This window comes from Cornus florida, unplaced genomic scaffold, assembly GCF_030987335.1.
Source record: "Cornus florida cultivar Cherokee Brave unplaced genomic scaffold, ASM3098733v1 CherokeeBrave_3.0.0_Hap2_Chr11, whole genome shotgun sequence".
Lineage (NCBI taxonomy): Eukaryota > Viridiplantae > Streptophyta > Magnoliopsida > Cornales > Cornaceae > Cornus > Cornus florida.
The window spans coordinates 107586727-107608637 of record NW_026775581.1 but is presented as its reverse complement, the minus strand read 5'-3'; the positions used below and the strand labels follow the sequence as shown (position 1 = coordinate 107608637).

Here is a 21911-nt window from a genome sequence, read left to right as displayed (position 1 = left end):
CACTCACACCTCCTGAGGTTTGCCTTATTAACAGACAGATGAAAGATAACCTTTTTTTTAACAATGACACCCTCTCAAATTTGCTGAGTTTGACAAAGGCACCCATGAACACTCTGACAATAATAAAATGACTAAAATGTCCTTTGACTTGTGAAGTGGACCATTCAAATGTTAAAATTACCGATTTAACCTTCCCACTAATTTTAATTTACCAAACTACCTATTAGATATATATATATATATACACACAGATATACTGTAATACCCCGATAATTTTAAAAGATTTATTAATTAGGATTAATTATTTTATTTTATTTTTCAATGATTTATTTTATTTTATTGAGTGCTAGATTAATTATCTTATTTTAATTAAGTTATATTTCGTGATTATGTATGATGATTGATTGTTTGTGTGGTTGATTATTGATTGAATTATTGGTGTGTTGATTTTATTGGTATTATATGACTTAGTTGTAAATTCTTGTTTGTTTATGTGCTTCATGTAATTAGTTATTTTAATTTCGGTATTTAATTAATTATCTTATTTATTTAAATTAATTGGATTGGGCTTAAGGAAAGTTGAACCAAAAGATGTGGTCTTGGGCTTGTATGAAACCTTATTGGGTTAATTAATGAAGGTCCGTGGTTATTTAATTATTTAAATGATCACTTTTGTATCAATTATATATATATATATATATATATATATATATAATTATATATAAATATAATTAATTAATAATTGTTATGGAAAGATATATATATAGATATATATTTATTGATATTTATAAGTATATATGATTTAATTAACTAATGAGTTAATTATGGAAGGAATATATATTTATATATATATATGTTTATAGATATAAATTATTTAAAGATTATTATTTTAATTCATAATACTAGTTGGAATAGGATTTGGAATTTAAGGTGTATAAAAATACACATAAGGCTTTAGGGTTAAAGGTTTTACACGTTAGAAAAATAAAACAGACAGAGAGAGAGGAAGAAGAAGGGCTGACAAGGAGGAGGTCGGATCTGAAAAGGAGGACGTCGGAATTGGAAGAGATAATTAAAGCTTAAAGCGTCGGTTTCGTTTCGAAACCTTCAGGCGAGTTTTCTCTAACTTTCCTCTTAGAACTCATAAGGATTTCACCTTGAGTATCAAGGCTTTAATTAAATTTATTTGTTTAAAAATTATGGTTAGATCGGAATAATTAAAAAGTATAAACTATTATATTTGATTTTTAGATTATTGGATTTTAATTGATATATATAGGTGTTATGTATATTTTAAAATCAATCTATAGGTGGATTTGTGACCCAAGAGAGTTAATTATGGTTTCTTTATTTTCTAGAATTGTTCTGTAATTTTCTGGAATTTTTCTGATATTTTTAGGAATTTATTAGGATTTATTGTCCTATTATTTGTTAGGATATATATATATATATATATATATATATATATATATATATATATACTAGGTAACTGGCGCATGTGGAGCGCGCGGCACAATAAAGAATTGATCCAGTGCGGCGCGGTGTAGGATAATAGGGTGTATACGCCAATTAGGGCCATTTGATTAATTAAACTTATATGAATTGATATGGTGCATCACGGCGCATAAAACTTTGGTGCGCATGTGTATCTGGACCATAGAAGTGGTCTGGTCAACTATGGGATTATTTGGTGTATTGCAGACCATGAGAAGATGGTGCACTCGCTGATCTGGACCTTAGATCTATTATAGTTAATAGAAAATAATCTAGTGTGAGCGTGTTCATTTGCGCACTCATTTATGACCATTGGATGCGGCATAAAGGAAGTGATGGATTCAGTGTGGTGAGCTCACGGTAGCTGAAAGAGCTTAGCCAATACCAGCACACAAGGAGGCTTGAATCCAGCGCGTGCAAGTGCATAGTAAGCACGTGGGCGCGCGTGGGAAACTATGTTGGCCTAATTCGACACTAGAAATTAAAACGGTCATAACTTAGTCATTTTAAATCGAAATTGGGTCATTCTTGAGCTCAAATTCAAGGATTTTTCGTCTTCTTTCCAATGGTACCAATTTCATTATCAGATTCTCATCCTACTAGGAGATATTTATGTTTTAGTGAGAAAGTGTCGGAAAACTATTTAAACCAATATGGAGTATTTAAAGGAAACTATTTCTGACATATTTAGTTGCACTAATTTGTGTAAATATAATAAATTAATAATTTGTTATGGAAGGAAGTGTATATATATATATATATATAAAATTATTTATATATGTGTATATATAGTTTAATTTGTCTATGAGTTGTATGGAAGGATGAATATATATATATGTATGTATGTATGTATATTGATTTTAAATAATCAAGGATTATTAAAGAAGGTGTTAAACACATAAATACATTAAATAACATATGTGTAGGTATATATATATATAAATCATTAAGATGATTAATATTATCATTCTTATTTGGCATATCTTAATAGGCTGGTTGTTAAATTAATAATATGCGTATAATATGCATGTGATGGCTATGTATGATTTAGCGTATTGTTAATTTTAAAGTTAATTCATGGTTAAAGTGTGGGCATGGATGAATTGTCAAATGATTAAATATATTACCTAAATATTTGTATGAATAGAATACATATATGGAAAGTATGGATGAATTGCTAATTAAATGTATGAATAAATATACCTGTGGAGGCATGGTTGAATTGCCAATGTATAAATATACATACACGGAGGCATGGTTGAATTGCCAATGTATAAATAAATATACTTATGGAGGCATGGTTGAATTGCCAATATATAAATAAAAATATTTACAATGGCATGATTGATTTGCCAAAGCATAATTACGTTGTTATGTGTTAGATGATTAAAATATCATCTATAGTTGTTGTATGTATGGATTGGATTAGGGTTAGATATTCTTAAATGAGAATAGTTTAGTACTTACTGGTTAGTGTATTATTTTACATTAATAAAATAATATTGGGGAAGACGTGGATGATTTGTCAAAACTTGGATTTTGGATATGTGATTTAAACAATTAAAATCATTATCGGGTTGGGATTAAATAGAGTATTTCTTTTATTATAATTTGTTGTTTAAATGATTAAACAACTGACTAGGATGGGATTAAGGTCAAAGGAGTTTTTATAAAATGAAATGGTAGATTGGTCTAGGTATGAATATTATTTTAATAATTATTTAATAGGTATGGAAATTTAATAAACCTATTAATGGATGTGATTAGTATAGTATATATAATTATATATAGACATGTATATCGTGCTTTATTAAAGTTAAAACTTTATTAGGTTTGGTTTTGATCAGAGATGATCTGCTTATTGGTTTTCAGAGGCCTGGTAGAGTGAACTTGCTCGTAGGGTTTAACCCACGATTTATTTTTCAGGTTATTAGAGGTTCCAGTCTCGAGGTTGAGGATCCGCAGCTGGGAGACTGTCATTCGTCTATTCATCTTGTGTACTTTTAAATAGTATTGGATTATTGGATAATATTTTAAGGGGTCCTTGAGTTATGGGATTTTCGAATTGTAATTGTTGGAGAATCATTAAGTAATATTTATTTATTAGTTTTCTTCAGCGGTTTATTTATTCTTTATTATTCATCTTTGTATTCTGTGCTTGTTAAATACTTAAATTGTTTTGATATCTCTTAATTTTGTGCGCGGACTTGATCAATCCGTGTTCCAAAATTAGGGGGTATCACAGTTGGTATCAGAGCACTCCAGGTTCAAGTGTCCCTGGGGTGTCTTTCGTTATGTGACTTCTGCGTTGTGTACTCTTTTACTTAGAGCTTAAGTTTAGGATTCATTGTATTCTATATTCGGTCCGTTAGTGTGTCCTAATGGTAAATCATTGAGTCTTATCAGGAAAATGGTAAGACACCGATTTAGAAGGTATTGGTAAATCGTTGAGTCTTACCCTAATTTTGAAGTATGGGTTTTATGGATTTATGCACCAATAAAATAATATGGAGGTATTTTAGGGACGGATTAACGGAATAGTTAAGTCCTACCTATTTATTTATGAATTGTATGGTTTAATACACCGGTATGGGACGGTGGCATTTCAGGGACGGATTAACCAAAAAAGTTAAGTCCTACCTATATATTTATAAGGGAACGGATTAACCATAGCGTTAAGTCCTACTTATTCGTGTCAGGTTAACGGAATAGTTGGATGGTATGCCATTGAAATAATATGGTTGGATAGTTTACTTTTATGTGGATATAATGGATTATATATATATATATATATATATATATATATATATATATATATATTTACATACATACACACACACATATATGGGCCATGATATAAGCTTGAGTCTCAGGATCAGTGGTTAGGATGGAGGCGTATATTGCCGATTGAGATGGGTAGCTGGGTTTAAGGATGTGTGGGCTCTGGTAGAAGGAGGACTCGTAACCACCTTTGTGTGCGTTTTACATGAGATACCCACTATCCGGTTGAAACTGCTTTAGTCCAGTGAGAGTCTCTAGTGTGTACTTATATTTATCAATTATATAAATATGGAATTAGCTAATTACGTGATGTGTCTGCTAATAATGAATATGTGTGGATGGGTTAATTTCCACACGGATAAAAGGAATAATGAAATTTGAAATTAAATAATCAAAGTTTTTATTTCATGGATTTGTGAATTCCGAGGACGGAATTCCGTTTGTTAGGGGGGAAGAATGTAATACCCCGATAATTTTAAAAGATTTATTAATTAGGATTAATTATTTTATTTTATTTTTCAATGATTTATTTTATTTTATTGAGTGCTAGATTAATTATCTTATTTTAATTAAGTTATATTTCGTGATTATGTATGATGATTGATTGTTTGTGTGGTTGATTATTGATTGAATTATTGGTGTGTTGATTTTATTGGTATTATATGACTTAGTTGTAAATTCTTGTTTGTTTATGTGCTTCATGTAATTAGTTATTTTAATTTCGGTATTTAATTAATTATCTTATTTATTTAAATTAATTGGATTGGGCTTAAGGAAAGTTGGACCAAAAGATGTGGTCTTGGGCTTGTATGAAACCTTATTGGGTTAATTAATGAAGGTCCGTGGTTATTTAATTATTTAAATGATCACTTTTGTATCAATTATATATATATATATATATATATATATATATATAATTATATATAAATATAATTAATTAATAATTGTTATGGAAAGATATATATATAGATATATATTTATTGATATTTATAAGTATATATGATTTAATTAACTAATGAGTTAATTATGGAAGGAATATATATTTATATATATATATGTTTATAGATATAAATTATTTAAAGATTATTATTTTAATTCATAATACTAGTTGGAATAGGATTTGGAATTTAAGGTGTATAAAAATACACATAAGGCTTTAGGGTTAAAGGTTTTACACGTTAGAAAAATAAAACAGACAGAGAGAGAGGAAGAAGAAGGGCTGACAAGGAGGAGGTCGGATCTGAAAAGGAGGACGTCGGAATTGGAAGAGATAATTAAAGCTTAAAGCGTCGGTTTCGTTTCGAAACCTTCAGGCGAGTTTTCTCTAACTTTCCTCTTAGAACTCATAAGGATTTCACCTTGAGTATCAAGGCTTTAATTAAATTTATTTGTTTAAAAATTATGGTTAGATCGGAATAATTAAAAAGTATAAACTATTATATTTGATTTTTAGATTATTGGATTTTAATTGATATATATAGGTGTTATGTATATTTTAAAATCAATCTATAGGTGGATTTGTGACCCAAGAGAGTTAATTATGGTTTCTTTATTTTCTAGAATTGTTCTGTAATTTTCTGGAATTTTTCTGATATTTTTAGGAATTTATTAGGATTTATTGTCCTATTATTTGTTAGGATATATATATATATATATATATATATATATATATATATATATACTAGGTAACTGGCGCATGTGGAGCGCGCGGCACAATAAAGAATTGATCCAGTGCGGCGCGGTGTAGGATAATAGGGTGTATACGCCAATTAGGGCCATTTGATTAATTAAACTTATATGAATTGATATGGTGCATCACGGCGCATAAAACTTTGGTGCGCATGTGTATCTGGACCATAGAAGTGGTCTGGTCAACTATGGGATTATTTGGTGTATTGCAGACCATGAGAAGATGGTGCACTCGCTGATCTGGACCTTAGATCTATTATAGTTAATAGAAAATAATCTAGTGTGAGCGTGTTCATTTGCGCACTCATTTATGACCATTGGATGCGGCATAAAGGAAGTGATGGATTCAGTGTGGTGAGCTCACGGTAGCTGAAAGAGCTTAGCCAATACCAGCACACAAGGAGGCTTGAATCCAGCGCGTGCAAGTGCATAGTAAGCACGTGGGCGCGCGTGGGAAACTATGTTGGCCTAATTCGACACTAGAAATTAAAACGGTCATAACTTAGTCATTTTAAATCGAAATTGGGTCATTCTTGAGCTCAAATTCAAGGATTTTTCGTCTTCTTTCCAATGGTACCAATTTCATTATCAGATTCCCATCCTACTAGGAGATATTTATGTTTTAGTGAGAAAGTGTCGGAAAACTATTTAAACCAATATGGAGTATTTAAAGGAAACTATTTCTGACATATTTAGTTGCACTAATTTGTGTAAATATAATAAATTAATAATTTGTTATGGAAGGAAGTGTATATATATATATATATATATAAAATTATTTATATATGTGTATATATAGTTTAATTTGTCTATGAGTTGTATGGAAGGATGAATATATATATATGTATGTATGTATGTATATTGATTTTAAATAATCAAGGATTATTAAAGAAGGTGTTAAACACATAAATACATTAAATAACATATGTGTAGGTATATATATATATAAATCATTAAGATGATTAATATTATCATTCTTATTTGGCATATCTTAATAGGCTGGTTGTTAAATTAATAATATGCGTATAATATGCATGTGATGGCTATGTATGATTTAGCGTATTGTTAATTTTAAAGTTAATTCATGGTTAAAGTGTGGGCATGGATGAATTGTCAAATGATTAAATATATTACCTAAATATTTGTATGAATAGAATACATATATGGAAAGTATGGATGAATTGCTAATTAAATGTATGAATAAATATACCTGTGGAGGCATGGTTGAATTGCCAATGTATAAATATACATACACGGAGGCATGGTTGAATTGCCAATGTATAAATAAATATACTTATGGAGGCATGGTTGAATTGCCAATATATAAATAAAAATATTTACAATGGCATGATTGATTTGCCAAAGCATAATTACGTTGTTATGTGTTAGATGATTAAAATATCATCTATAGTTGTTGTATGTATGGATTGGATTAGGGTTAGATATTCTTAAATGAGAATAGTTTAGTACTTACTGGTTAGTGTATTATTTTACATTAATAAAATAATATTGGGGAAGACGTGGATGATTTGTCAAAACTTGGATTTTGGATATGTGATTTAAACAATTAAAATCATTATCGGGTTGGGATTAAATAGAGTATTTCTTTTATTATAATTTGTTGTTTAAATGATTAAACAACTGACTAGGATGGGATTAAGGTCAAAGGAGTTTTTATAAAATGAAATGGTAGATTGGTCTAGGTATGAATATTATTTTAATAATTATTTAATAGGTATGGAAATTTAATAAACCTATTAATGGATGTGATTAGTATAGTATATATAATTATATATAGACATGTATATCGTGCTTTATTAAAGTTAAAACTTTATTAGGTTTGGTTTTGATCAGAGATGATCTGCTTATTGGTTTTCAGAGGCCTGGTAGAGTGAACTTGCTCGTAGGGTTTAACCCACGATTTATTTTTCAGGTTATTAGAGGTTCCAGTCTCGAGGTTGAGGATCCGCAGCTGGGAGACTGTCATTCGTCTATTCATCTTGTGTACTTTTAAATAGTATTGGATTATTGGATAATATTTTAAGGGGTCCTTGAGTTATGGGATTTTCGAATTGTAATTGTTGGAGAATCATTAAGTAATATTTATTTATTAGTTTTCTTCAGCGGTTTATTTATTCTTTATTATTCATCTTTGTATTCTGTGCTTGTTAAATACTTAAATTGTTTTGATATCTCTTAATTTTGTGCGCGGACTTGATCAATCCGTGTTCCAAAATTAGGGGGTATCACATATACAGAGAGAATGGGATAAGAGGGGAAGAAGAAGAGGGTGGTTTCCACCTCCACTAGCAGCACACCTCCACAACCACCATCACCATGGCGCCCCATGTCAAACACCGAACATGACCACTGGCTACCATAGCCACATATGCAACTCCAAACATGACCACTCCAAAGTACGCCGGCCACTCCCCTCTATCAACAATCGATTGGACAGCCTGATTACCTAAAAAAAAATCTCAATCCAATCTATACCCACCAAAACATGTAATTCATCATCTTCAACCTTTATTCCCTGCAACCCATTGAAAACTTCCACCAAAGCAAAACACCCTGAATAGATGATCGTCGATCAACCTGAATCTCTGATCAACGATTCGCAAATCCTCAAACACCAAAGTGGCCATTGCAATTGAAGCCCTAAGTAGCCAACAACAAAAGCCGAAACCCTAAGTGGCTACTACAACCTTCTCTATCGCCGCCAACAACACCAGTGCTCACCAACTGATATACCAATTAAGGGGCGGTGGTGGTTAGTCAACTCCGAAGAGTGAGGGGTGAAGATGGCCATGAAAACTCAATTGACGGCATGCCAAATTTTGAGAGTGTTGATTGGGAACAAGACGATATGTTCGACGGATTCGGCTAACATGATGATGCAACGTTCGTGATCAGTGAACTCTCCAAGCCAACATCAATCTTCGAGCTCAGATAAGACTATGGGTGTAATACCCCTAATTTTAAAAGGATAGTCTCGGTATTTATTTATTTATTTTTATTATATTTTTTTTAATTGTTTAATTGATTATTTGACTAATTGTTTATGTGTTTAATTGAATTAAGTGTTACTTGATTAATTGGCTACTTATCTATGTGTTATTTGTATTTTGTCTAGGTGTTATTTGTATTATTTGTTTAATTAGATTGTGTGCTTAAATGATGTATTTGATTAATGTTAATTAATTGTAAATTAAATGTTTTCATTTCTTTTATTATTTTATTTTATTTTTCTTTTATGGTTATGGTTAGTGGTAATTGGCCAACCAATTGGATCCCATGGACTGCTTGGATAGGAGGTTGGATGGGTATGGATAATTATCCATGGATAGTTGTATATGTATATATATAGATATATATGTATATACATATATATAAAAAGGAAAGTAATTTATTAATATTATAGTAACTTTAGTATTAATAAATAATCTGATGTATATATTTTATATATTTATATAATAAGGATATACATATATTTTATACGTAACATGTTTTAAGTTACCTTTTTAATATTATGGTAACTTTAGTATAAATAAATAATCTGATGTATATATTTTATTTATTTAATGAGAATACAGATAGATTATATACTTAACATGTTTTAAGTTACCTTTTAATATTATGGTAACTTTAGTATTACTAAATAATCTAATGTATATATTTTATTTAATTAATAAGGATATACATAGATTATATACTTAACATATTTTAAGTTACCTTTTTAATATTTTCATTTTTATTTTATTTTATTAAGTTGACTTGGATTGGGAAAAGGAATAGGGTTATTATTTAGCCTATAAATACACAACTATAGGTTGAAAAAGGAGTGAAAATATATCACGCAATATATTCTAGAGAGAGAGTTAGAGAGAGAAGGAGAAAGAGGGAGGAAGGAGGAGAAAACCCTTTAGAGAGAAGATCAAGGAAGAAGAAGTTTAACTTTCAATCCGAAAGTTTAAGGCAAGTTTTTCTTCTATCTCTTTCCCTTTGATTCGTGTTTCTGTACATGCCTAGAAAATTCCAGGATTTATTAAACACATAAAATTAAATAATTATGCATGTTTAATTGGGTTAGAACATAGGTTTTATGAAATTGGTTCATATCTGTTCTTGTGTTATGAATTGATAAAATGCATGATTTTGATTTGATTTCTTATGTGAATTTTTACATGTTTAAATTATGTATTTTTCATATCTGTGGAATGATGGAACGTAGAAACATGCCTAAGATTCCTGAACATTAAATAGGGACTATGTTTGGGTTTTAATAAATTTAAATAGACCCAATCATAATGATACTTACTATTTGAATGTTTTAAACAAACGAATGGATTTAATCTTTTAAAATATTTTAGCAATTGAGATTAAATGTGTAGGATGAATTGGATATGGAGAATCCTTATTTAACGGTATAATAAAATATCATCATGTATAAGATTCAGTTTGTGTAGGACATATGATATAGGAAGTTTAAAGAAATAATAAGTTATTCCTATTATGTGATAACTTGATATCATATTTATCATAGTTATTTATGGAATGTTTGATGTATTTCCTTAATTGTTACATCAATTGTTGGATTGTGTGATTTAATGCACCGATATGGGACGGTGGCATTCTAGGGATGGTTTAACTTATTAGTTAAGTCCTACCTATTTTATATAAGGGAATGGATTAACTAAAATGTTAAGTCCTACTTATATTTAAGTCAGGTCAGCTGAACAAGTTGAATGACTTATGGATGATTAATTTATTATATAAGGGAATGGATTAATTAAAATATTAAGTCCTACTTATATTCAAGTCAGGTCAGCTGAACAAGTTGAATGACTTATGGAGAATTAATTTATACTGGATAGGATGGTTACTAGATTTTATGTATATAAGTATGGTGCCATGATATGAGCTTGAGTCTCAGGATCAATGGTTAGGGCGCGTATATCGCCAGGGATGTGTAGCTAGATATAGTGTAGTTGTGTACCCTGGTAGGTCTAGGTACTCATACCCACTATACGTGCGTTTTGCATGTTGCCTACTATTCAGGTTGAGACAACCCTATAGTCTAGTGAGGTTCCTTTAGTGTGTATATATATATATATACGGACTACTAGTTACTGTTGGATTGACTAGGATGTATACGTGTATCGGATCTCTGCTTGGACTGTAGTAGAGTAGAACTTGTTTGTGGGCCTGACCCACCATTGTTTTTCAGGTGTTCGTCACGAGTAGAGGTTGTTCGTGCTGAGCGGGGATCAATCTACATCATTCTTCCGATGTTACATAGGAGTTCCTTTATGATTCAGTTTCCTATTTTAGAATACTGTCATTTGTTTAGTTTGGATTTTCTAGGGGTCCACACAGTATGGATTCCCGAGTTGTATTTTGGAGGATCAGTTTTATCAGAAGAGTTTATTAATTAATGGAAATATATTATGAGGTTTATTATTAGATTATCATTTTAGTTTCTTGTCAGCATTTTATTTATTCTTCTTTATTCTTTTGTACTCTGTGTTCGTTTATTATCAATTTGTTTTGATATCCTCGGGTATTCGGGCGTGGGCCTGGCCAACCCACATTCGGAAATTCGGGGGTATCACAATGGGTGGTGATCGGAATATTCGTCGGATCGAAGCAACCATCCTTCCTCCTCTCTGTGCATCACCTCTCGCCGCCGCAAATTCTCTAAGCTCTTTCTTGTGAATAAAAAAAAATTATATATATATATACACAAAAAAAAAAAAAAAAAAAAAAAAAAAAAAAAAAACTGGGTTGTTACCCTCGATGGGCTCTTCTGGATCAGATGGAGTGAAATCGGCAGTGAGAAACAACGTATTGGAGGAGAAGTAGCGTTAACCAAGGAGAAATTGGGATCAGACGGTTGAGAATCAGCAACTGGGTTTCCACCCTGTAGGGAGTGGAGAAAGAAAAATAAAGAATCGGGTGGGGCGGTGTTGGAGGTGGTGGTTGTGGGTGGAGGTTTTGGCGGTGGCGGTGGCAGACGTGAGTTGTGGTGATGGTGGGTTGAAAGATATTGATGTTAGAGAGAGAAAATAGGTAGGTGAGTTAATTTTCTTTTCTCCTAAAAAAAGGGCATTTCGGTAATTTAGTGATTATGATATTTTAGATTAAATATGAATAAAATATTAAAGGGTAATGTAGACATTTTACTCCTTTTTAGGCTTTATTTGGATGCAAATTCTGACAGGGGGTGTCATTGTTCGAAAAATGGCTATCTTTCATCTGGCTGTCAATAAGGCAAACCTCAGGGGGTGTGAATGTAATTAACCCTTATTTTTAAAACAACTTTTCTAGTAAAAAGAAGTGACCGATTTGTAATTATGTTTCCCGTCGAAATTTGAAATTATTTTACAAAATAAAAGCAGGGATTCGTTGCAGAGGATCCCAGCCTTAGTTAATAAGAACAACTCCAAATATTTGAAATTCAAGAACAAAACTCTGTTTGGAGCGAGATAACTCTCTTGCTCGAAGCTTCCAAGGTGAAGGTAAAATCACTTCAGTAAATACAGTTATGTTACGTTTGGTGTGCTGGAATGTAATGGAATGCAAGTGCGAATGAAATGAGAATAGGAATGAAATGGAATGGTCATTCTCATTCTATTGTTTGATTGTAAATATGAAATGTGTAGGAATGAAATGATAATAACCATTTTAGTATTTGGTTCGACCAATTTAAAATTTAGAATGGAATAAATTTATAATTGAATTCTCCAAAATATCCCTCTTAGTAACAAATAAATAAAATAAAATTAACAAAATGATATTCTCTAATAATTTTTTAAAAATAAAAAGTAGCGGTGGCGGTGGTGGATGGTGGAAAGTGGTAGTAGTGTAGGTGGTGGTGTTGGAAGGCGGCAGTGGTGGCAAAATTGGTGGTAACAGTGGTGGTGGAAGGTGGCAGTGGTGTTGGTGGAAGGCGGTGGCAGTAGTGTGGTGGTTGTGGTGGAAGGAGATAATGGTGTGACTATAATGGTGGTGGAAGGTGATGGTGATGATGGAAGGTGGTGGCGGTGGTGGAAGGTGGTGGCTGAAGGTGGTAGGCGATGGCGAAAGGTGGTGGCGGTGGCGGAAGGTGGTAGTGGTAGCGATGGTGAAAAGTGGCGGTGGCGGTAGTGGAAGGTGGTGGCGGTGATAGAAGGTGGTGGTGGTGGGTGGCGTTGGTGGTTGTTGAAGGCGGCGGCGGCGGTGGTGAAAGGTGGCAGTGGCGGTGGTGGAAGGTGGTGGTGGTAGTGAAAGGCGGTAGCAGTGGTGGTGGTGGTAGTGAAAGGCGGTAGCAGTGGTGGTGGTGGTGGAAGGTGATGGCAGTGGTGAAAGGTGATGGCAGTGGTGGCGGTAGAAAGTGGTGGCGGTAGAAGGTGGTGAAAGGCGGCGGTAGTGTTTGCGGCAAACAGTGGCGGTATCAGTGATGAAAGATGGTGGCGGTGGTGGTCGTCGAAAGTGGTGGGCGATAGTGAAAGTCGGTGGTGGTGGAAGGCAGTGGTGGTGGTGCTGAAAGGCGGAGATGATTGAGGTGGAAGGTAATTGTGATTTTTAGACTTGGAATATAAGGGTGTTTTGGGAAGTCAATTTTTTAAAATAAATAACTTGGGAATGGAATGGCCATTCTATAGGTTTAGTTGTGGAATGGATTTTCAATCCTTTCATTCTTATGGAATGGCCATTCTCACTTTAAGTTGCATACCAAATAAAATAATGGTTGGAATGGATATTCCATTCCATTTCATTCCATTCCATTCACGCACACTAAACGTAGCATTAATGATTATATATTTACATTTCTAATATAACTCCTCTCGGAAATACTTCTAAATAGGATTTGAACTTTTAAGACAACATATATATGAAAATGATTCACTACCAAATTGCGTAATATCTAAACATAGAAGTTTGTTGAGAAATAACCACCATAAATGGAAAATAAGTAGACAATTAACTCATAGTTTGGTATATCCAATTGAATGATGTGAAATCAACTGAAATGCCACAAATTGGATGATCCATCATCAGTAATTAAAAAACTTGCCTGAAATTGGTAGGTCCAGTTCCACTTTGGAGGAATTGGGCAGTTTGTGCCCAGCACACCATTTAGCCATGAAGAGCGCATTTGGACTCCACGCCTATCAAAATCATAAAATCTCAAATCCCTAATAACTACTATGGAAATGTAATCCTGACTATTAAAACAAACAAACAAACAAACGAAAAAAACAAACACACGCACAACATTGGTAACTACATGGTCAGTCCAAACCTACCAAGTAACAAACTAATAAATTGGAGATATTAATCCAATTTATTCTTCACATTTACTGCTATAACCAACAAATAAGAGTGAAGGAAAAAATGTGAAATTACAGCCCAAATCAACTCTACGAAAACTCAAACAAACCCATTAGCAGAACTATCATATGGAAAATTTCCTCAAAACTTTATTCTATGAACCAAATACATTTACAGCATTAAGCACATAATACAACCCAAAACATATTCCATAATGACATTCATGGGTACTTCCCACAATCCCACTTCACCAATATACCAACAACATTCCTGATTCCGCTACATTACAACATTATCCTCAAATTACTGCCAAAATCAACAAAAAAATTCACATGGTTCCAAACCAGCCTATTCACTCATCAATCCACCACAACCTGATTGAAGTAACAATTCATTTCACATCAAACGGACAAAGTAAAATCATATCTAGTGACTCATTTACACACTCATTCTACTTTACCAATAATCATTTACGAACGCACTCTATTTTACCAATAATCTTGGTTGTCGTCACACGAGTGGTTGCTTGGATTCAATATGGGACAAGTCTTCTCTTTAACAATAACCATGCAAGCCTAAAAAAAATGTCCAATAACTTACCCAACAAACCCAATTATTAGCAAAATTGTGCCCAATCAACAAAACTGCGGTCGGGCCACATTGCCTATCCGAGTGGCTCACTTAGACGTTTTTCAGACCGAATGCTTGGCGTGACACAGGATCAAAGACTGAGTCTGGTTCTAATACCAATTGTAACAATGAGCGCTTACCCATTTATCCGAAAACTTAAACTGTTGGATAGTGCTGCATATCCACCATTTATACCCAATCAATCTCCCATCCCGATCCACTGAACCAGCACAATTTTATTCTTGAATTTTAACTCAAAAGGTCCGATACCATTGGAGACAGTACATATAAGAACTTCACATAAGGTTGCCACAATTGATACCCTATTTTTACTACATATCTCATTTTATTTTTATTTATTTATTTTTATTTATTTTTTATCAAATATACGATTCATTGTAATCTAATTATGTTTATAAATATACATATATAGACACACACGTCATTTTCTATGCGATAATGATAAATTATGAATATATATATGTGATTTCTAAATTGGAGAATTCATGTTATAGTTATTGAATATCATATTCTTAAAAGGAAAAATTGTTGTTGTAAATAATAAAATGTTTAATCAAAATTTTTTTTGTTGCATATGATATAATATTATAAAGGAGCACATGCAATGAAGTGGATTAGTAATCATTAGAAAATTGCATACAATTGTTAACAGATATTACTTTTTACCATTTAAGTCAGGAAAAATCTCAAGAATTTACTTTCTGAATTTCTTCCAACGCCGCTATGTCTCTGGAACAACAAATATTATTGGTTTGTTCAACTGGTATATGGAATTGTTAATAAATTAGACATCAACCATAGCCACCTTAGTATTCTTTGATTAATTGTGGTCTTATTCTCACTCCACATTGCATGGTTTAAGACTTTCAGTGATTAAATCTGCCGTATTTGAAAATAAATTGTACTTTTAAAATTTGAATTGAATGTGACAATATCAATACCATAATAGCCTTTATTTTTTATATTGAACTTAGGTTTATTTATTTATTATTATTATTTTTTTATCGGATAGGTTTACTTCTTTAGTTGGTGGGTTTCATTGCTCAAACAGGGGCTTAATATTACATGACGAGATGTAGGAATTTTGTTGTGCTTATAAAATGTTATTGTTATTAATTGTCCTCAATCCACATAACCAAACTAGAATGCATGAAGTCCCGGGGGCTAGCAGTGATGGTTAGAGTTTGGGCTTCAACATCCGAGACCCGAGTTCGACTCCTAGCCTCTGCGTTCCCGGACTCACCCGAAGGTGTCCTTAAGCCTAAGGGGCCCTGCGTGGGGGAGTTCCTGAGTCGACGTAAAAAAAAAAAAATAAATAAATAAAAAGGGGTAGAATGCATGAAGGTGTTTAGAATGCTCATAGATGAAGCCAACCTTTGATCTCCTCCTAACTTCACACGTGATATATGTCACTTTTTGACCACACCCTATCCCATTTGAAAATTTATTCCCTTTTTAATCACGCTCAAAATTAAGGCCAAGAGAAGACATACTCTCTCAGCTCAAAGACTAAACATTAATTTCTGTAAGTTCTTTGACTAGAGAAGCTATGCTAGGCCGATGAACTATTTTCTATTCATTAGGTCATGCGAGAGGTTGTCAATGCATGAATAAATATAAAATTGGTGAAATTAGAGAAAATTATTTAATTTCCATTTTTTGAATTATATTTTTCTAATTTTATCAATTTAAATTTTAATACTCAATTTCATTTAACCTAACACAACCTTAATTTATATAGAAATAGAAGCAGCTGTTTATGGCAGCTTCTACCGGTCATAAAATGATAATACCACCACTATATTGGTTATCAATTCAACTAGCAAAGCCATCTCATGATACAATTTATTGCCATACAAATTACATTTCTTTAGCAGCTTATTCAAAATCAAGTTAACAAAATATTATTGAATATAGTGGTGGACTATATAGACACAGTTTGAACAAAATCGTAAACATAAAAGGAAAAAATGAATAATATCTACATAAATTTCAACGGGTCGTCACAAACCGTATGAGAACCAATCCTCAATTTGATCAGACCAGCGAGACTACAATAATATTCAGCAACCAACTTACTAAGTGGGCCAAGCTTTATGTATTGGACGTCCCCAGCCCACCACATGATACATTTGTAATAGGTCCTTCAAAACCCACATGTTTTGGCCCACTCAAATACTCAATAGATAAGATCCATTTTATATCAAGTAATATACAAACTAAAAACTTAAAAAATCGATTATATTGTATTAGTAGTAATAAATTGAATCATTATATAAAAAAATAAAAATAATAAAAAAAAAACCTAGAAAGTGCATATATTGCATTTATTGGAATTTTTTTTACAATTTGCATAGAGCAAACTACTAGGCACATCTGAGTCCACCCCTAAATCCCTAAATGAGAGTATTAATTTCAATAATTGACACATCAGTCTAACAAAAAATTAATTAAAATTTTTATCAATATATATTTTTTTGATAAAATGAGCGACAATATGGAGGGACTATGTTCCATCCTGTATAAATAAAGATTAGCCAAGTCAAGACAGTAAAAAGATAAAGTAAACAGTGAGAATTGGGACACAAAATAGACTGGATGGAGCTTGAGATTGGACCGAAACAAAAATCATTATTGTGTCGGAATTTTAATTTTAAATTCAGTTTTTTTATAAAGTAAACAGTGAGAATTGGGACACAAAATAGACTGGATGGAGCTTGAGATTGGACCGAAACAAAAATCATTATTGTGTCGGAATTTTAATTTTAAATTCAGTTTTTTTTTTTAAAAAAAAAAATCATGTATCAACTTATACATATGTTGGCCTAATTCAAGAAAACATAAATCACATTATGATACTAAGAGAAAGATCTCACTTCTGACATATATAAACCACAAGTCAATGCAACATAAGTTCGGAACAAATACAACGCAAAAGGCACACATACCACAAACTAACAACAATTTTGTTGAACTAGATTTATAGGACACAGTTGCTACTTTACCAATACTTCATTCTTAAAACCCTTGACATAACTTTGACATCGATAAGACTCAGCAACAGCTCCACTTCCTCTAGCCTCGCAAGTCGAAACTTCTTTCTGTTAAGAATATAAAACAATCAAGAGAAAGTAATCGTACACAAAAAAAAACACTATTTACGTAGTTAGGCAAAAAAAATTACCTACATTTACATAGGGCACCAAAATTTCGCTATCAATAATGAGGGTTTACAATGAAGAGTTCTCACACAATAATCCTTACAAATTCGACTACCCCTCAAAACCGAATACAGAAAAATAAAAGTACTTAAATACAAAGGGCATAGAATGGTATAAAAAGACACCTAAAAAATAATAATAATAATTTCTCACTATCAGCAATGTCCTAGTCTCCTAGAGATTGATGCCATTTCATGATACATTTTATTGTCATGACAAGTTTCATTTATTTAGCAGCTATCCAAAGTCAAGTTATATATTGTGAAGGATTTTATCTACATTTTCCATTTTTGATGATAATCTAAAAAAATGCCATTGGCAGGTAAACCAAAATTTAACACAATATCGTATTTAACATTGATTTTAAAAAGTATTACTTTATATATTAATTCTCTAAATACTAGTTTCTAGCTTCTTCTTCTTCCTTTTAATTTTTTTATTTTAATTTTATCCTATTATTTTCTAGCTTTAAAAATTTCTAAAAAATGTTTCTAGAGAACGGAACTAAATAGGTCTTTAATCATCATCCAAGCTCATAATTAATTTTATTGATCGAGATATATAAAGCAATTAATAATGCAATAATAACGGGAACAAACAAGATCAACGAGAAAAGAAAAAAACATAAATAAAAAAAGAAGAAGAAAAAGAAACCATAGCAAACAAGTAATGGTGGAGATTTTTACCTGTGAAATAAGAGACCACACTCTTCCTCAAAATCAGGAGACATCAACTTCTTCTTCTATCTTCTTGTTGCCATATGAAAAGAGGCCAGAAAGCAGAGCGAGTTTCTTCATTTTCCCATTCTAAATTATCCCGCCACTCATCTGCACATAAAATTTCGAGTTGACTGTCTTTCCCACTACTATTGCAGTTCAATGGAAATTTCTTAAGCTTCGGACATTTAGCCACTTCAAAGTAGGTCAGAGAAGGGAAGGGCAATGCATGAGTGTAGATGCTCTTTAACTCTGGTAGATAAAGCAGTCTCAATGTTCGTAGCCTTGCGAATACACTCAATTTTCCTATTTCCCTACCAATAATATCATCTTTTATTACTTCTTCAATTGCATCACAGGACCAAATTTCTAAACGTTGAAGGTTTGGCACCCAAATTAGCCATGTTACATCCTTCAAAACCTTGCACTCGTCAATGTAAACGTCCCAAAGGTTATGAAAGCTTCTGCTTCCATCTATTATACTCTTCTGCAACGGATGATGATAGTTTTTGTGAGGTAATGCGCCTCTCTCTCTTTCCTCGCACCTCATCCCATCCATCGACGACTCCTCTATATCATCACAAATTTCACAATTTACAATTTCAAGACTTTCTAGTTTCTCCATCTTCTTCTGTAAAGAAGACATTTGCAGCGATATTGAGGCTCTTTTGACTCCACGGATGCTTAAACCAAACGTTAAACTTACAAACTTTTCCAAACTTAATAATTTTTGGAGAGCAAGCTCTGTTTTCACCGTCAAACTTAAATATTGAAGGTGATTCAAGCATTCCAATTCATCCAATAACAATTCATTACCACCAAACAAGACGCTGCTGCCTTCATCAATATTTCCCTCTGAATCTGAACCACGACAGCCACTGCCACCGCCACTGCCACTGCCACGCATCTCCAACCTTTGCAGCATCAAAAGACTTGACATGACTTGCGGCGAGATAATATCAAGTTCATTCATACGATTCAAATATAAATACTTCAACTTTACCAATGACTTAAACTCAATTGGCAATTCCCTTATTTTGGTCCACGAGAGATCAAGATATTCCAATGAAACCAACCCCAACAAGCTCGTCGGTAACTTTCTTAGTTTAGGACTGCCTGATAGATCTAACACCTTGAGAGTAGGCATAAATTGGAAAAAACTATTGGAAATGGTCATCAAAGGATAATTACAATAAAGAATTAGAGTCAAAAGATTGGGACATCTAGGACTTCCGCATAATTTTTCAATTGAAATATCGAACAAAAGTACTCGTTCAGCCTTCTCCCATTTAGGACTTTCTCCTTGCACCAAATATTTCTCTTTTTCACTCCCACTCTCCCAAACTATCCCCTTCTCCCGAACTATCCACAGTGCCATGTCCCGAATCAGGTCATGCATATGAACACGATTGTAATTTGAGCTCTCCACCAACAAACATGCAAGTTTCAACCTACATATAATATTATATGCCAACTTACAAGCATCATCAATGTTATCATCACATTCAGCATCAAGAAAACCCTCACCTATCCATAATTTTATCAGATGGGAAACTGCAATATCATCATCTTCCGGGAACAAAGCAAAATACAAGAAACAAGTCTTAATCGTTTCATCACATAAGTAATCGTAACTGAACTTCAAAAGAGGAAACACCTGGTCTCCCATGTCTGAAAATTTGAATATAGATTTCTTCAACACACTTACTGCATAATCCCATTCTTGGGGGGTTCTCTTGCTAGCCATGGCTCGTCCAATCGTACTAAGCGCAAGTGGCAAACCCGCACATTCTTTGCAAACTTCTTTTGCCAGCCTTGCTATTTCAGAGTCAGAATTGATCATCTCTTCTCCCACCTTTTCTTTAAACAAATCCCAAGCTTCCTCCCATGCCAAGCATTCCGCCTTTATCTTCTTCTTAGCTTGCATAAGACCGCACACATCCTCAGATCGGGTGGTGAATATTATCTTGGCCTTATTTTGATTGTCTGGAATTGGAACTCCCACTTCAAGAAGATCAATTCGTTTCCATATGTCATCCAACAGTAGCACAAATCTCTTCCTCTTTAAGACTTTGAAGATATCTGCCTTCTTTTCCTCTTGGCTTTTACCCCTCCACATGTCATCTGAAAATCGTAGTTTCTTGCCAATTTTATCTTGAATGCTTTCCACACTACTTAGATCTTTGGACACCGTAACCCATATAACTTCATCGAACTCACTACGCAATTGACTTGCAAGCTCGTTGTTGATCATCTTCAAGAGGGTCGTCTTTCCGACGCCCCCCATCCCGTAGATTCCGATGATTCCAGTTCCATCATCTCTAAGGAGACTCAAGAGCTTGTGAAAATTTGCATCCAAGCCCACAGTCCTATCAAGAGGAGTTTCTTCGGCGTGTTCCGCGGCCATCGGTACAGCCACAGTACTGAAATTACCTTCACTCTTCATATTAGAGAGAGTCTGTAACTTGTCGGATACTCTCTTTCCGAGCTTATGGGTAGACCAGCAATTTCTGGGACATATTTTGAGACACTTATGCTGGATCTGTTCATCACCCTGTTGGAGAAGCTCTTCCACTTCCCTCTCCAGTTGTTCTACTCTTTGAAGCCAGCCAATGACTTGCTGGTTGCGTTGTTGCATCGGTAGCCTCTCGGCAGCTTCAACTTGTCTCTTCACATCATCTCTTTGCCTTTTCAATGTTCCAATTTCAGTTGTCAAAGAGTTAAGATTATCATGGAGATTGCGAATATAGTATGTAGAGTCCCTGATGCAACTACAAAATCGGGACGTAGCATCCAAGATTGGGCTCACACAGTCCATTGATCTGAACAGAACAGCCTGAATACAAAAATTACAAGAGTACTTCAGGAAATGGGAGAAACACTGGGAAGAAAAGAAAAGATAGGTAGAGAAGCAAATGTAGTATAATTTGCATGCATATATTAATTCTTTTGGTCATGTAGAAAAAGTTTCAAGGATAAAGAATATAAGGCTCGTATGAAACGCAAGTTTCCAGTGATAAGGTCGTTGACTGACTTTGAAATT

General features: G+C 33.1%; 1 protein-coding gene across 1 annotated transcript; it reads right to left on the bottom strand.

Annotated features, from left to right (window-relative positions):
* Window positions 1-17790: 17790 nt before the first annotated feature.
* On the bottom strand, window positions 17791-21837 carry LOC132280908 (disease resistance protein SUMM2-like). The gene is made up of 2 exons (XM_059782664.1): window positions 18839-21837; window positions 17791-18032 (listed from the first exon to the last, which is right to left on the bottom strand). Exon 1 carries the CDS (start codon window positions 21684-21686, stop codon window positions 18882-18884), a length of 2805 nt encoding a protein of 934 aa, XP_059638647.1. The 5' UTR covers window positions 21687-21837; the 3' UTR covers window positions 17791-18032; window positions 18839-18881.
* Window positions 21838-21911: the final 74 nt, after the last annotated feature.

Excerpts from the sequence above, each read along its gene's own strand:
- LOC132280908 (XM_059782664.1), bottom strand. The coding sequence starts at position 21,686 with ATGGACTGTGTGAGCCCAATCTTGGATGCTACGTCCCGATTTTGTAGT.